The 16,863-nt window shown below is 41.3% G+C and overlaps 1 protein-coding gene across 3 annotated transcripts in view; it reads left to right on the top strand.

Moving 5' to 3' along the window:
- Window positions 1–609: 609 nt before the first annotated feature.
- EFCAB14 (EF-hand calcium binding domain 14) overlaps window positions 610–16,863 on the top strand; it is a 36,606-nt gene continuing 20,352 nt past the window's right edge. The window contains exons 1-3 of one of the 3 annotated variants that reach the window (XM_036859216.1): window positions 610–1,783; window positions 3,341–3,489; window positions 8,144–8,289. In XM_036859216.1, the coding sequence (XP_036715111.1) occupies window positions 1,602–1,783; window positions 3,341–3,489; window positions 8,144–8,289 (477 nt within the window). In that variant the 5' untranslated portion in view covers window positions 610–1,601. Of the gene's footprint in view, window positions 1,784–3,317; window positions 3,490–8,143; window positions 8,290–16,863 lie in introns of all 3 variants that reach the window. The other 2 variants (XM_036859200.1, XM_036859208.1) reach the window with 2 other exon arrangements.

Genomic DNA, 16,863 nt, shown 5'->3' with positions numbered 1-16,863 from the left:
CGTTGCATGGTATCCCATGCAACTTATACTAAAAAAATATTCGTTGTTTACCTGAAATTCAAACGTTACTGAGTATCCTGTATTTTTATTTGCTAAACTGGGCAACCCTATGCAGGAAGGCAAGGATAGTGGTTATCTTGTTTATTGCTGTATCCTCAGCGGTAGAACTGCTCCTGACATATGGTAATCTCTCAATAAATATTTACGGAATGAATGAATGAACGTGTTCAACCAGGTCATTAATCTGTAACACGCCTAAACCTTTAATAAACAGCATGAGAGTCAGAGGGTTGGAGCCTCTAGGCTGGGTTAGTCACAACTGGGGGGGCCCGGGCGGCTGATGAATTTCCCAAGCAGGCAGAGCAGCTGGATGCTTTGCCTGGCCCATCCCTGCTCCTCAAGAAACAAAACTCGCCCTTGTCAGGTGAGCTACAGGTCCCCGAACCTCCTGGGGGCGGGGCCTCCTCGACCGGCAGGTGGGACCTGCCCTCGCTTGAGCCTGCGTCCTTTAACACCCCGCCTCCCCACCGGCCCCCTCGCGTGACGTCACCAGACGGGCGGCCAATGGGAGCGCGCCTTACTGGCAGGCGGCGCCGGCGGTCGCTGCCAAAGGGGAAGTGAATTGGGGCTGGAGCGATGGCCCGGGTCTGGAGCCCGCGGCCGCCGCCGCCGCCGCCGCCGCCACCAGCGAGTCGGGAACAGGTGCGGCCGCAGCCGGAGCGGGGGCCGGAGTCGCGGCTGGAGTGGAGGCGGCGCGTGTGAGTTGCCGAGAGTCGCCCGTGCCGGAACACCTCAAACTCTGGGTGGGAGCGCTTCAGGTGGGCTGAGCCGCCGTCGCCCCTCCTCACCGCGCCCCCAGGCCCAGACAGCAGAGCTGGGGTCTCCCCAGGCGCGGGACTGGCTCCTCTCAGGCCGAGCCCTCCAGGCCGGGCTCTGGGTCTTCCTCGGCCTCTGGCTTCCTTCAAACTCAGGACGGAGGCCGGAGGACGGTGATCATCTCAGACTCGGGTATTTTCTCTGTCGGGGTTGTAGCGGCTGGGAGCCCCCTCCTGCTGCCAGCTAGGGAGGGAACAGCGCCTTCCCACCGTTTCGCTCTGCATCTCCCCCTCTCCTCCCATTGAAGAACAAGTTTCTTTTTTTCTCTCCATTGGAAATTCTACCCCGGAAGTCCAAAACACCCATCTGTGTCCTTCCCCAGCTCCTGGAGCACCCTTAGAAATACTATCTACTGACCAGGGCTGAGAATATCTTGACTTGACTTTTTATCCTCTTTGGGAGACAAAGGTTCCCACCTCCTCCACGTCCAGTACCCCCTTCGGTAACTGACAGTGCATGCCTAGGGCTTTATCCATTTGGATCACCAGCTCCCTGGCCATCTTTATGTGACTTCCCCCACCTATCTGAGTTACAGTTTCCTCTGGGCTCCGATCTCCAGCCCCCAGCAGATCTGGTCAGTCCCACTCCTGGGTGGGACTGACCAGAGGGGCTCTGGCCCAGGATTCCTCACCCTGGAAGGCGGCTCCAAGGCCTCGAGAGAACTGGGCGTCGGGTACGAACCTGGCAGCTCAGGATTGGGTGCTCCACTTACCCCACACAAGAAGATGAAAAAACGCAAAGAGCTCAATGCACTGATCGGCTTGGCTGGGGACAGCCGGAGAAAGAAGCCCAAGAAAGGCTCAGGCCACCGCCTGCTTCGCACCGAGCCTCCTGACTCAGACTCTGAGTCCAGCTCAGAGGAGGAAGAGGAATTTGGTGTAGCTGGAAATCGCTCTCGCTTTGTCAAGTGAGTAATGCAGTACTCAGGGGTGGGATGGGGAAAAGGCATCTCCTTGCACTACCAAGGAGGCAAATTAAAGGGAAGGAGAAGGGAGTTCTTAGGAAGAAAAAAGTGTGTAGACCTTGGAAGGCACAGAGGGAGGAAGAATGTTAGGGAGAAGATGAGTTCAGTTTCTGAATGAAGGGTAAGTTAGAGGTCTATCTCTGAGTATACAAAGAAGAGCTCTGAATCTAGGGTGGAAGGGTGGACTTGGGGAATGTGCTAAGAGCCCAGAGAGACCACGGGGGGAGTAGCAAAGAAGCTAAGAATAGGAAACTAAGAGCAGAGAAATTTGGGGGAGTAGACCTTTTGTTAAGTATAGGAGAGACAGGGACCTTAAGACTGCAGTTTTTTTTTTTAGGTTAGTTGGATTTTTTTGGTTGTTTGGGGGAGGGGTTGTTGTTGAGGTTTTTTTTGTTTGTTTTGTTTCTGTTTTTTTTGCACTCTTGATGGGTCTGAATCTTGGTGATGGGGGAATATGGTGAGGGACATTCTGTAAAAAGCATGAGCCTCGAGAGAAATGACGGGTGGGAAACAAAAAGAAGAAGCAGGTTTTCTCAAACCACTTTTAGATGGTGCAGCCACTAGACAAATCCAGTAGTGAGCACAAAGACATTGCGAATTGGGGGTTATGGTAGAAAAGGGCCAAAGGGAACCTTGAAGGTGCCCTTGGACTCTCTTAAGGAGCACGTTTAAAGAAGAGTATGCTGCTGAGGTTGTGGAAGCAAGAGCTAGGCAGAAGGTTGGGATGCTGGAAGAAAAGAGATTGAATCCTTTGAGGTTTGTTTGTTTAGAATGTCTGTGTCCTTTTATGTTAAAGGAAGAGATTGGTTTCTTTGCCAGTTCAGGGTAATCCTGGGTTTGGGCTGTGAAGATCTGATGAAGTGGAATAGTTAACTGGAATAGTTATCCTGTTGGGTTAGTTTAGACCTTGAGTGCTGGTTGAAGTTTGGTGTGAAATCTAACCCCTTTCTATGTTTCCCTTCCTTCTGAGCCAATAAGCTGGAGTGTACCAGGTGTCCACTTGTTTTCATTCCATTTGGAGTAAAACTCACTCAAAAGTTTATAAAGTTTCAGTAAACTGAAACGAGGTCCTCTGGAGTGAGTATATATTTAAGAGAGAGAAATAGATAAGTGAATTACAGTACAGTGATGGAATGGCAGAGAAGCTCTGGTCTTTACACTTCCCTAACCTGAGCCAGTTTCCAAAGAAACTGATGGTGAATTGATGATGGCAGTGAGCTGCAGTGCCCACAGGTGCTTCCTGTAGCTTACAGGAACTCCCTCTGTTTCATGTGAAGTTTGAAACCTTTGTCCCCTATAGATGAACTCTTTATAGGTCATATTAATAATTTAGACATATTCAACCTGCTGTTCAGATTTAAGTGTGTTACCCCTGCGTTCCCTGGTGACTTAACTGGTATTCATTAGAGATTATAATTGCATGGTGAAGCGTGCTATTTTGAATAAAGCTGTATTCATAATCTCTTTTGTACTCCTGGTTGAATTTGTCCTTATGATCAGGGGAGACTATTTACGATGCTGCAAGATCTGTTATCCCCTCTGTGCTTTTGTCATCCTTGCCGCCTGTGTCGTGGCCTGCGTTGGCTTGGTGTGGATGCAAGTTGCTCTGAAGGAGGATCTGGATGCCCTCAAGGAAAAATTTAGAACAAGTAAGTGGTCACCCTTTTCAGAGTATAATTTTGGACTCTTTTTTCCAGGTTCTAGGACAAAGTGAACCACACTGAATCAAGATTTTTGCTCACTCTGATGAAGCAATTATGTTCCTGTCAGCATTTTTAAACTCTTTCTTAGCTGTCAGCTTGAATGCAGTAACAGTTACTCATTTTTAAATCCACAAACAAAAAACTGTGCTTATGCACCACTAGGACAAATAGCATCTGAAATAATGGTACTGCAGTCAACACTTACAGTGCAGAAGGGAAGGGCTAAGATCCAGAAGTCTAGAATCTTGGTTAATCTCCACCTGTTGCCACTTCATATTCCCCAACTATAAAGTGGCAATAGCAACACTAGGCTGTTTCCTTCCTCCTCACAGGGACATTTGAGAAAGCATGTGGGAGTGTCTGTCAGACAGTTTCCTCCTCAAGAAAAACCTATAGAAACATAGGACTGAGCAGTAATAATGATAGCCAGCATTTACGGAGTGCTTACTGTATGCCAAGTCAGAAATAAATATTTGTCTCATGAGTGTTTTAAAGTTTAAGAAACTTTAAGTTGAAGAGTTTTATATATTCAAAACTGTCAAGTTGTATTTTGCACATCCAAAGTACTTTTTCTGAAAGGTGTGTTTGCATGGTAGCTTCAACCTGTTTTAACCTAAAGATCTTCCTTTAGTAACACTGAGATCTTTAGTTCTAGGTTTCAAGGGTTAATTTTCTAAAGCTAGTAAAACTTTTTAAAAAACAACAACAAAAACAAAGTACAAAAAAAAAGAAAGTAAAGTTATACCCAAAAGATGCTTTACTCAGTCTTTGTTTTAACTAACAATTAGTGTGTAGCTACAATTACAACCTGAATTTTATTATAAATAATAAAATTAATTTTTAAAAAAAATTTCTAAGCTAAGGAAGCAGTTTCAGGTTAATCAAAAATACCCTAACCCTAACAGCTTTAACACACCAGGAAACTGACCACCAGGCTTTCTCAAGGTCATAAAGAAATCTGGCCCCAGAACTAGAATTAGAGTTGTTTCCTTACTTCCTCTCTTAAGCCATAGGTGATCACAACATCCTAGCTTTCCTTCACCCCAGCTTCTCTTTGCTGCCTGCAGTTAGTTAAGTTCCAAACCTGACCTAGGGACAGCTAATCCTTAGTGAGTATGTTAATGACGTTCCTGGTGATGTTGCTTGAAAAAAATATATTGAAATACTAACTTTGGTTTTCTTCTGAGCTTCTGATTCAGGGAATGGGATTGGGTAGGCCACAGTTCTCTGCCAGGATCATCCTGACCTATATGTTTTATCAATTGGTGGGATCAGAGTACAGTGTAAGAATGAGATTTGTATTCTAGTTATTTTCCCTCCTGAATGTTGTCCTTAGCAGTATTACAAGGTGTTTTTAAGGCCAGTGTTTTCTTGGTAAGTAGTAATCATAACTTGGAAATGAGGTTCTGAGAAGCAGTGTTTAACTATAAATAACCACTGACGACACCTGTCTGTGCCATCATCTCCCCGTAACTAGTTGGGCCTCCTACGTTTGTACTACAGCTTGTTTTGGTTACATATAGCAATTATTTATTTATACATTTCAAAACATTGCTCAGTTCTGCCTTCCAGGGATTCATTTCTCTGATTGCTCTGTGCCTGTGTTTTCAGAACACCAGTGTAATTTGTACCTTAGCTGAGCTTTTCATTTTCAGGAAATTTCTTTGTTTAGAAATGCATATTTGAAGTGTATACATGTAATAGACCTGACAATCGATCAGGCAACAAATATTTATTGAGCACATGTTAATACAAATATTTATTGAGCACATGTTAATACCTGGAAATACTCTATTCAGGAGATGCCAGGAGTTGTACCCTGGACTGTGAGACCTGCTTTCTATCACTGAGCAGCCTTCCCCTGGGACCCTGACTGCATTTGTCAGCCAGTTGAATGAAGCAGATTTGGAATTGTCAGTCCAGCTGCTCTGTGGGCTTTGGTTTGCTGCAATAGATATGCCAGCACCTATTCTGTCTAAAGCAGGACTTCCTGAGGGAGGATGGGGTAGGGCCTGGGGCATAAATCAGTCTGCAGGCTGAACCATTGTGGACTACTTGGCAAGAGTTTTTTTGTGAAAACCATTTTCTTGGCTAAATGAGGTTAATCTTGTTAAACTTAAATAATCTTCCTTTGAATTATGCTTCTACTTTCAATATATTTCAATAAGTTTATTTTTATTTCTTGTTTTTCAAGAGGACAGTGGAAATAAGACCACCTGCTGACCTGGTTTAGATACCTTTTTGAAAAATTCAGAGCCCCTTGTCCTTTATCTCATTATCTTCCGAGACACTTGTGAGGAAAGGAGGCAGGATTGCTGAAATATCTGGAACAGAAAGCAAAGCAGATAGGCTTGGTATTTTTCCCTTGAGGCCAAGGAGTAACTTGATCCTTAAGCTTGAAGTGCTGGCTGGCCTGAAACTCTCAGCTCAGTATTCTTCTAGAACCAGGTACTCCAGAAGGACTCTACAGTTATTATAAAGGAGATTCTGTTCCCAAGCAGTCTTCCCTATCGCTCATGGCTAAAGTGAGGGGAAAGAATTTGGAAGAAAAGGACAGTATTGATAAATCAGACATCTTCATTTCTGGTCATACAGGGAGAGTAGCAGTTTGGTCATTCAGTGCAGAGCTTAAAAATGGTCTTGTTAGGATATAAGCATCTGTGACAGCTGAAGTACACTAGAAAGAGTATTGGTCTTAGAAGCACAAGGTTTGACTGTTGAATCCTGACTTGCTCATTACTAGCTATGAAACATAGGCAAGTCACTTATTCTTTCTGAGCCTCATTTTCCCATCCATAATATGTAAAGATGTATTAGTGCTACGAAAGCTCTTCGGGCATTCCTCTGTCATGACATCTGTCACACTGTATAGTAATTCTGGGGCGACGCCTTGCTCCCCACTAGACTGAGAGCTTCAGGGTCTTTTGTATGCACTAGTGCCAAGTACAGGGCCGGGCACATAGTAGGGACTCGATCACAAGATGAGTAATTACATAAAAGTTTATTGCAAATTATAAAGATGTATAATTATAAAATATTGTTATTGGCATTGTATGTTGTATCTAAAGGGTGTAGGCAAAAGTCTCCATTTCCTGATCTTAAAGATCAGGAAAAGAGCTAAGTAAGTTATTTTGAGTATTACTATACTAAATTTTAAATAAGTTGCTTTCCATGTTGAAAGAACATGAATTAGTAATCATAAGTTGTTTGTTTACTACACTTCATTCCATTTATGTAATCAGAGTGCCTTTACTTGTCTTATCTCTCCCAAAAAACCCCAAATCAGATCATGAATATAATCCCCTCTTAGCTCATACAATCCTCAGGATCCAGAGTGTTTTCAGGGCTTGTCAGACTCACATGTTTATTAGTTAATAATTTTAATCCAAGTTATTTATGTGTTTGTCTTACTTCCTCTTCTACTTAATTCATATAGATTGCAGGAAAAAAAGAGACTCTCCCCCAGCCTTAGGATGTTTTACCACCAGAGAATCGCAGACGTGTGTGGGATAAGTTTTTCTTTATAACCTAACTGAATATGTGTACGAAATTCAGTTGGGTGCTATAAGTGCTACATTAATTTCGACTGACTGGGAAAATATTCCTACCACATGAGATGAATGTATTCCTGCAAACTGTGTGTAAATCAAATGTTACATTAAAAGCACTTAGCCAGGGCTTCCCTGGTGGTGCAGTGGTTAAGAATCCGCCTGCCAATGCAGGGGACACAGGTTCGAGCCCTGGTCCGGGAAGATCCCACATGCCACGGAGCAACTAAGCCCGTGCGCCACAACTACTGAGCCTGCGCTCTGGAGCCCACGAGCCACAACTACTGAAGCCCGTGCGCCTAGAGCCCATGCTCCACAACAAGAAAAGCCACTGCAGTGAGAAGCCCACGCACTGCAACGAAGAGTAGCCCCCGCTCTCCGCAACTAGAGAAAAGCCTGCGTGCAGCAACAAAGACCCAGCACAGCCAAAACTAAAAATAAATAAATAAATTAAAAAAAAAAAAAAAAGCACTTAGCCAAGTCTACTATTTTTAAAGAAATCCTTCAGCACATATTTTTGAAAAGTGAATAAAAATATCTAATTTCCTTTAATAATTCTGAATTTTCAGGTAGTGGGTTTGCTTACAGTGAGGATACCACCGCCACCCCCTGATTTTTGTGGGGATTTTTTTGTTGTTGAATTTATTTATTTGTTGAGTTTTCTTTGTTTAACTTAATAGGGTAACATTAACTCCATTTCATACCATACAGTCATTTCACTGGACAAGCATTTGCATGCTTCTGTGTACCTGGGACTGTGCTGGGCCCTGGCAATACAGGACCCAATAAGACCTGTCCTCAGGCAGCTCTCTGTCAGTCTGATGGAGGGGACAGACAAGTAAATAAGTATAGCACAGTGTGTTCAGTGCTCACTGAACAGAACAGTGGAGTTGATAAAAGAACAGTGGAGTTGATAGATACGAATTGTCATTATCCTCCCAGAATTAACTTTCATTAATCTATCTTCTTTCCTGCTGTATGATCATTTTTTCATCTTGGAGCCATGAGGGAACTTTATGGCTATTTATTATTGTTCTTATTTTTGCTTTTAGTGGAATCTAATCAGAAAAGCTCATTCCAAGAAATACCCAAACTTAACGAAGAACTACTCAGCAAACAAAAACAACTTGAGAAGATTGAATCTGGAGAGCTGGGATTGAACAAAGTCTGGATAAACATCACAGAAATGAATAAGCAGGTAGCAAAAGTGTGATTTTATTTCTGTGTAAGCAATGAATATTTCATTTTGTCTGTTTAGTATGTAACTGTAAGTATAGGGAACTCACTTCAGATTGTCTTACTTTTTGAAATGGTGCTTTGCATACTGTGATCCCAACACATTAAAGTCAGGTAAAATAGGTAATAGTTATGCATTTACCCAGTATTTAAAATGTTAACCCTTTCTGCAAAGGAACAGAGTTTTAACAGAGGAAGTTAGAAATTCTTGAATCAACTTTTCCTAAGGAACAGTGTAGGTATTCAATTTAAGAACAGTGTCATCTAACGCCCAAGAAAATTGGATAACTTGTTTTTATTAGATAATGAGAGCTTATTTTGTTTAATATAGTTTACAGACTTACAGCCTTGGGATGTAGTGCTATATGCTGTACTAAAAACTTATCAGCAGCTAATGATAAGTATTATTCTAGAATAGCATTGGAGGAAATGACAGAGTTGGTTAAATACCTTGACCAGGCAAGCAGGACTAGAGCCAAAACTTTTCCAGTCCCTAAATTGGCCAGATCTCACATTCATTCCGAAAGAGGGACTCTGCCAGAGGAAAAGAGCATATTCAGAAGATGTTGATGCAGCATTGTCAGGATTCAACAGTCAAACCTTGTGCTTATATGAATAAGGTGCTGCAGTTGCCACTTGGTAACTATAGCCCCTGTTCTCAGTTTCTGTGGCTTAGTTAAGAAAGACATGTGCGTCGAGAAGAAAACTCAAGTGCCAAGTGAATGGTACACCCACAAAGTGCTTAAAAATTGTTTTGTCATCCCTGTCGTGGCTAAGAGGATATTCTGTTCTTCAGAGTAGAGTCGCAGAGTTCAGAATCAGCCAGGGCAGAGAGCACCGTGCTAGAATAAAGTGCTTGCCAATGTTTTTGAAGCTACCCTCTCCTTTCAGCAGTAGTTTGGGAGTGGGGTGGTTCAGCACTTGTGACCAGAGATCAGTGGCCTGGGGCAGAAGCTTTCAAACTTTTGCCTGGAACCCACAGTAAGAAATATTTTCCATCATTACCCAGTAAACACATGCATACATGTATATAACTGAAATAAAAGTTTCTGAAAACAGTCACTTGCCCTTAATATTATGCTGCCTTATGATATTTTATTATTTTTTATTCAGTTCTCTTTCATTTTTAAGAAGTATTCATGAAATAATTGATGGGTTGCAGCACCTAGTATTTACTAGTTATCATTTAGCCTTGGACTCTGAGTTATGAGGGAAAAGCAGGTATTCACTCCATTTTTACAAGACAAATAGGATAAACCGTGGTCTTGCTTGTATTCACAGAGCAAATGAGCAGTTTGTCCAGACAGTACATCAGGTGAAAGTAAACCACCATGAAGCACTGAGAGACAATTAGCATCTCTCTCTGGGGCAAACTGTGGGTTCTTTATAGTAGCCAGTCATGGAGTTTACCATTCTGAGGCATCTAATTACACCAGAAGGTTGTATATTGTGTTCTGAGCTTTGAGCATAGTACTGATGATGATGGCACTTAAGATGGTAACTGCCACTCATTAAATGCCTTCTTTATGCAGGCCCCAATTAGATGTACTACATATGAGATCTCCTTTCTCTTTTTTCGCTTCTATAACTCTATGAAGTAGGAGGTGCTATCTCCATTTTATCGGTAAGAAAACTAAGGCTCAATGAGATTAAGTAGTTTGCCCAAGGTCAACAGCTGTGTAGCAATGCTAACAAAATATTCAAGTTATAGGAGCCTGTTTTCTTTCCAACTTTCTATTCTGCCTTCCATCTTTATAACCTCTAAAGGACACAGTAGGTGCTTAGTAGATAAAGCTGAAAGGATGTGAAGTCAAGTCCCTATCAGGGCTCATAATCATTCATCATTGATGATTGTCTGTTTTAGTAACTTTTTTACTTACTATTTAAAGAGCACTTAATTTTAACCCCAAAGCAGAAAAGCAGCATTTCAGGCTTTTATAGTATAAAATGGTCTAATAAAATGGTCTACAGTAGCTATTTTTAATTTCACTAATGAAAAGTCATGTAATATGCATGAAAGTCATGACTCATCTTTTGGCTGGAATGTGGGAGATTTTTCCTTAATGGTTTGTACCTAATTCAACTTTTTAGACTCTTTGAATTGCAATGTGTGACTTTAGAGATCAGTTCTATAACACTTGAATCCAATCTGACGTGCTAGAATGTGTCTATCAGAGACCAAAGCAGTCCCAGATATCAGTAATGGGAGAGTGCCCCTTGTCTCTCTATTCTAGTTAAACATGTAGCTTTGCTGTAGTTTTCTACAGATTTGGGCATTATTCCACCCAAGAGAGGAATGCTGAAAAATGGAATCCAGCTTTGCAGTTTCTGGGACTGTAGCTGGGTCCTAGTGACAGTATGTGGTCCAGGTCTTATAAGTGAGTAAGAAGTCCTAAGTGTTGCCTGGTAATTGGAGAATTAGTGGTCAGCTCTCCAGAGCATATTCTTTCCGTGAGGCAGCTGATACCCTAGCCCTAGAGCGTTTGGGGCATGGGGAGAAGCGGAACAGCACCTCACCTTACATTGCCTCGGCTTTCAGGCTGCTGCTCTGGTTTTGGGTGAAATGATAGCTGTCAGCCAGCCACACTGGCCATTTGTGAGGCCATTACCATTCTTGAGATACCTGTGACTAGCATCAGGCTCTGCCACAGCCTCAGGATAGAGCCGTACCTGGGAGAGTAGTTTCTACCCAGATTGTTCCACCTAGAACACAGCTTGTTGTCCCTTTAAGATCTGGCCAGTTGTCAGTGGAAGGAGTTGTTCCCTCAGGTGAAAAAAAAGGAACTACACAATTGATAGGTCATTTGGAATAATCATATCCTTGCCCATCAAGTTGGTGTAGCACCAATTGTGTACATGATTTGGGGCACTGAGTAAAACACACATGGGGTAGACCCCTTCCAAGTACTTTATGATTGAGTATGTTAAGATAGTCTTGGAAGGCCCAGTGGAGGGCATGGGGAAAGGGCCAGCCAAGGAAATCTGTCACACCCCTTCCAAAGCTTTGTGATGTGTTTTCCTATGTGTATATTTCTTTCCCATCTTTTGTCTTTAAAATTTCATGAGTAATATGTGAATGTATTCTTATATAAGATTTAATAGTAAAATACACATAGAACTCTTACGAAAACTCCCCTTCAACCCCATCTCTGTGTGTGCCCCCATTACACACAGATACAGACACATAACACACATTCCCTGTCCCCATAGTTCTTCGCTGTCAATAGTCTGGGCTACATTCTTACAGTCCCCTTTATATGCATTTACAGAATTGTAATAGCTTTTAATATGAATTAGCTTTTAGGTTAGCATGTGCACATGCACACGTGTGTGTGTGACTAAATGGAATCATTAGGTATACATTCTACAGCTTTCTCTGTTTACTCAATATATCTACATCCTTAGTGTTAGACATTTAGATGTTTCTAGAGTTGTGCTATTACAAATAAGAAAACAGTGAATAGTCTTGAGCATACATCTTTATGCTGGTGAGCATAAAGTAACCTTTTTTTAATTTGTTTTTTTCCAGTTTCATTGAGATATAATTGATATACTAGTTATCATTTAGCCTTTATACTAGTTATCATTTAGCACTGTGTAAGTTTAAGGTGTACCGCATAATGGTTTGACTTACATACATCATGAAATGATTATCACAGTACATTTACTGAACATCCATCATCTCATATAGATAAAAAATTAAAGAAGTAGAAAAAATATATATATTTGTCCTTGTGATGAGAACTCTTAGGATTTACTCTCTTAACTTTCATATATAACGTACAGCAGTGTTAATTAGGTTTATCATGTTGTACATCACGTCCCTAGTACTTATTTATCTTATAACAAGAAGTTTGTACCTTTTGACTACCTTCCTCCCACTCCCCCTCCCCTCACAATTTCCCCCCACCCTCCCTCTGGTAACCAACCACAAATTTGGTCTCTTTTTATGAGTCTGTTTGTTTTTGAACTATAATTGACCTATAATACTGTTTCTGTTATACAACATAGTGATTTGATATTTATATACATTTCAAAATGATCACTACAATAAGTCTAGTTACTTATGCCACCATATAAAGATAATACATAGTTATTAACTGCATTCCCAACACTGTGCATTTCATGCCTGTGATTCATTTATTTTTCACCTGGAAGTTTGTACCTCATAATCTCCCTCACTTAGTTCTTTCCTTCCCCCACGCCTCCTCCCCTCTGGCAAACACCTGTTTGTTCTCTGTATCTGTAACTGTTTCTGTTTTGTTATGTTTGTTCATTTGTTTCTTAGATTCCACACATAAGTGATATCATACAGTATTTGTCTTTCTCTGTCTGACTTATTTCACATAGCGTAACATCCTTTGGGTCCATCCATGTTGTCACAGATGGCAAGATTTTATTCTTTTTTCTGGCTGAGTAATATTCCATTTTGTATATATATATATATATATATATATATGTGTGTGTGTGTATCATACACACCACAACTTCTTTATCCATTTATCTATTGATGGGCACTCAGGTTGCTTCCATATCTTTTCTATAGTAAATAATGCTACAGTGAACCTAGAGGTGTATATATCTTTTCTAATTAATGTTTTCATTTCTTTGGATAAATACCCAGGAATGGAACTGCTGGATCATATGGTAGTTCTGTTTTTTATTTTTTTGAGAAATCTCCCTACTGTTTTCCCTAGCAGCTGCACCAATTTACATTCCCAGTGCAAGAGGGTTCCCTTTTCTCCACATCCTCGCCAATACTTGTTATTTGTTGTCTTTTTGATAGTAGCCATTCTGACAGGTATGAGGCAATATCTCATTGTGGTTTTCATTTGCATTTCCCTGATGATTAGTGATGTTGAACATCTTTTCATGTGCCTGTCTTCTTTGGAAAAAAGTCTGTTCGGATCCTCTGCCCATTTTTTAATTGGGTTGTTTGTTTTTTAGATGTTGAGTTGTATGAGCTCTTTGTATATTTTTGAGTATTAACCCCTCATCAGCTATATCATTTGCAAATATCTTCTCCCATTCAGTGGGATCCCTTTTTGTTTGGTTGACAGTTTCCTTCACTGTGTAAAAGCACTTTAGTTTGATGAAACCCCATTTGTTTATTTTTGCTTTTGTTTCTTTTGCCTAAGGAGACATATTTTAAAAAGTATTAATAAGACCAGTGTCAAAGAGCTTATTACCTGTGTTTTCTTGTAGAAGTCTTAGGGTTTCAGGTCTTTACGTTTCAATCTTTAATCCATTTTGAATTTATTTTTGTTCATCGTGTGAGAGAGTAGTCCAGTTCAATTCTTTTTCATGTAGCTGTCCAGTTCTCCCAACACCATTTATCGAAGAGGCTGTCTTTTCCCCATTGTATAGTCTTGCCTTATTTGTTGTAGATTAATTGCCCAGATAAGTGTGCGTTCATTTCTGGGCTCTCTATTCTGTTCCATTGATCTATGTGTCTGCTTTTGTGCCAGTCTCATACTGTTTTGATTACTGTAGCTTTATAGTATAGTTTGAAATCAGGGAGCATGATACCTGTAGTTTTGTTCTTTCTCAAGATTGTTTTGGCCATTTAGAGTCTTCTGTGTTTCCATACAAATTTTAGAATTATTTGTTCTAGTTCTGTGAAAAATGCCATTGGTATTTTGATATGGATTGCATTGAATCTGTAGATTACCTTGGGCAGGATGGTCATTTTAACAATAATTTTTCCAATCCATGAACACGATCTGTCTTTCCATCTGTTTGTGTCGTCTTCAGTTTCTTTCATCAGGGTCTTACAGTTTTCCAAGTACAGGTCTTTTACCTCCTTAGTTAGATTTATTCCTAGGTATTCTATTCTTCTTGATTAAACAAGTAACCTTTAGGATAGATTTCTAGAAATGAAATTGCTGAATTAAAGGGTGTAAACGTTTCAAATTGTGACAGATAATCCTAGATAACCATCTAACAAGTCGTCTCCAATTTACATTTCCATTAACAGTGCATGAGAATACCTATTTCTGTATGTGCTTTTCAAACCTAAGTGTTATTCATATCTTTTTAAGGGCATGTGTTAAAACCTCCTTGATGTAACTGCTGCTCTTAAGAGGTTTATAGTTTGCTGAGAGTATCTCTCTGGAGCTGAAGTTTCTCACCCATTTTATTTTTAAATGGATAGAGTTAGAATGTTGAAGATTAGTCTGAGTATTTTGGAGCACTTATGGAGAATTGCATGTTTAAGTGCTTATTAAATTTCATTATTAAAGAGCTAACACTTACTTGGTATTTTGTTTGTATCAGGTACTGTGCTGAGAGCTCTAGATATGTATCTCATTTAAGCCTCATAGCCTGTATTAGTCATCTGTTGCTGTGTTACATTTGTCCCAAAGCTTAATGACTTAAAACAACAAACATTTATTATCTCGCAGGTTTTCTGGGTCAGAAATTTGGAAGCAGCTTAGTTGAGTTGTTTTGGCTAGGATCTCTCTAAGGTTGCAGCTAAGATATACGGCCAGGGCTGCATATCTGAAGGCTTGACTGGGACTGAAGCATCCTCACTCACATGGCTGTTGGCAGGAGGTCTCAGTTTGTCCCACCATGGCTTCTCCATGGGGCTGCTTGAGTGTTCTCACAACATGGCAGCCAGCTTATCCAGAGTGAGTGATCCAAAAGAGAGCAAAAAGGAAGACAGTGCTTTTTTATGACCTAGTTTTCAAAGTTGCACATTGTCACTTGCACTTTATTCTGTGGGCCAAAAGTGAGACACTCAGTGCAGGCCACACTTAGGGGAAAGGGAATTAGCGTCCACCTCTTGAAGGGAGGACTATCAAAGAATTTGTGGACATATTTTAAAACCATCACATGTCCCTGTGAGATGGTTGTTGTTATACCATACTACCAGTGAGGAAAATGAGTTCACACTTATGTAGCCTTATCTCCTACTTCCTAGACTCTACCCTCTACTCTGCTTGGACTAGCCTTCTCAGCGTCCATCCCAGACACAGTGTTCATTCTTAGCCATTCATTCATTTGGTAGATACTTATTGAATGCCTGTCTTTGTGTCAGGCGTATTATGGAAAATAAAACAGACATGGTCCTTGATGACATGGAGCTTACAGTCTAGTGGAGGAGAGAAATCTTAATTTAAAATCACACACATAAATAAATCATTGTCACTCTGAGAAATGCTATGAAGGAAAAGTATTCCTGGGCCTATTCTTTTTTTTTTTTTTAATTTTTTATTTATTTAGTTAGTTATTTATTTATGGCTGTGTTGGGTCTTCGTTTCTGTGCGAGGGCTTTCTCTAGTTGTGGCAAGCGGGGGCCACTCTTCATCACGGTGCGCGGGCCTCTCACTATTGCAGCCTCTCTTGTCGCGGAGCACAGGCTCCAGACGCGCAGGCTTAGTAATTGTGGCTCACGGGCCCAGCTGCTCTGCGGCATGTGGGATCTTCCCAGACCAGGGCTCGAACCCATGTCCGCTGCATTGGCAGGCAGATTCTCAACTACTGCGCCACCGGGGAAGCCCAGGCCTATTCTTTTTATTGCTCCCTACCTACCCTGATGCCACAGTCACCCTTCTAACCTAGAAAGGATAACTGATTTATTTCTATATATAAAACTCTTACTTCTCTATCAGAGTCTGATTTGAGTCCTGATTCAATGAAGCCTGTCCCTTTCAACCTGTGCTAATATTTTCTCAGACTGTATTCAGTATCACATTTAGTACTTGTTTCTTTAATGTTACCTATCTACTTCTACCTCTCCCTCTCCCTCACTCCCTCTCCCCTCCCTCTGCCTCTCCCCCTCCTCTCTCTTCCCCTCCCCCTCTCCCTCTCCTTTTCTCACTCATATTTTGCTCCTGTCCCCCAGGCCTTCTTTCTATTCTTCAAATATGCCAAGCTCTTCCCCACACTGGGACCTTTGCCCTAGCGATTCCCTCTGCCCTGAAATGTACTTCTTTTTATTTCTCTCTCTGGTTAATTCCTTATTATTTAGATCTCAGTTTAAATTTCATCTTCTAATAGAGGCCCTCTCTGGCAGTCCAATCTAAAGTAGCTACCCAGTCACACTCATCAAGTCACCTTATTTTATTTTTTTCACATCTTTATTGGAGTATAAATGCTTTACAACGTTGTGTTAGTTTCTACTGTACAACAAAGTGAATCAGCTGTATGTATACATATATCCCCATATCCCCTCCTTGAGCCTCCCTCCCACCCTCCCTATCCCATCCCTCTGGGTCGCCACAAGCGTCAAGCTGATCTCCCTGTGCTATGCAGCAGCTTCCCACTAGCCATCCATTTTACGTTTGGTAGGGTATGTATGTCAATGCTACTTTCTCACTTCATCCCAGCTTCCCCTTCCTCCCCATGCCCTTAAGTCCGTTCTCTACGTCTGCATCTTTATTCCTGCCCTGCCACTAGGTTCATCAGTACCGCTTTTTAAAATTCCATATATGTGCGTTAGCATACAGTATTTGTTTTTTTCTTTCTGACTTACTTCACTCTGTATGACAGACTCTAGGTCCATCCACCTCACTACAAATAACTCAATTTC

The sequence above is a fragment of the Balaenoptera musculus genome, chromosome 1 (assembly GCF_009873245.2).
Source record: "Balaenoptera musculus isolate JJ_BM4_2016_0621 chromosome 1, mBalMus1.pri.v3, whole genome shotgun sequence".
NCBI classification, from domain to species: domain Eukaryota; kingdom Metazoa; phylum Chordata; class Mammalia; order Artiodactyla; family Balaenopteridae; genus Balaenoptera; species Balaenoptera musculus.
This window is presented reverse-complemented; position numbering and strand designations above follow the sequence as displayed.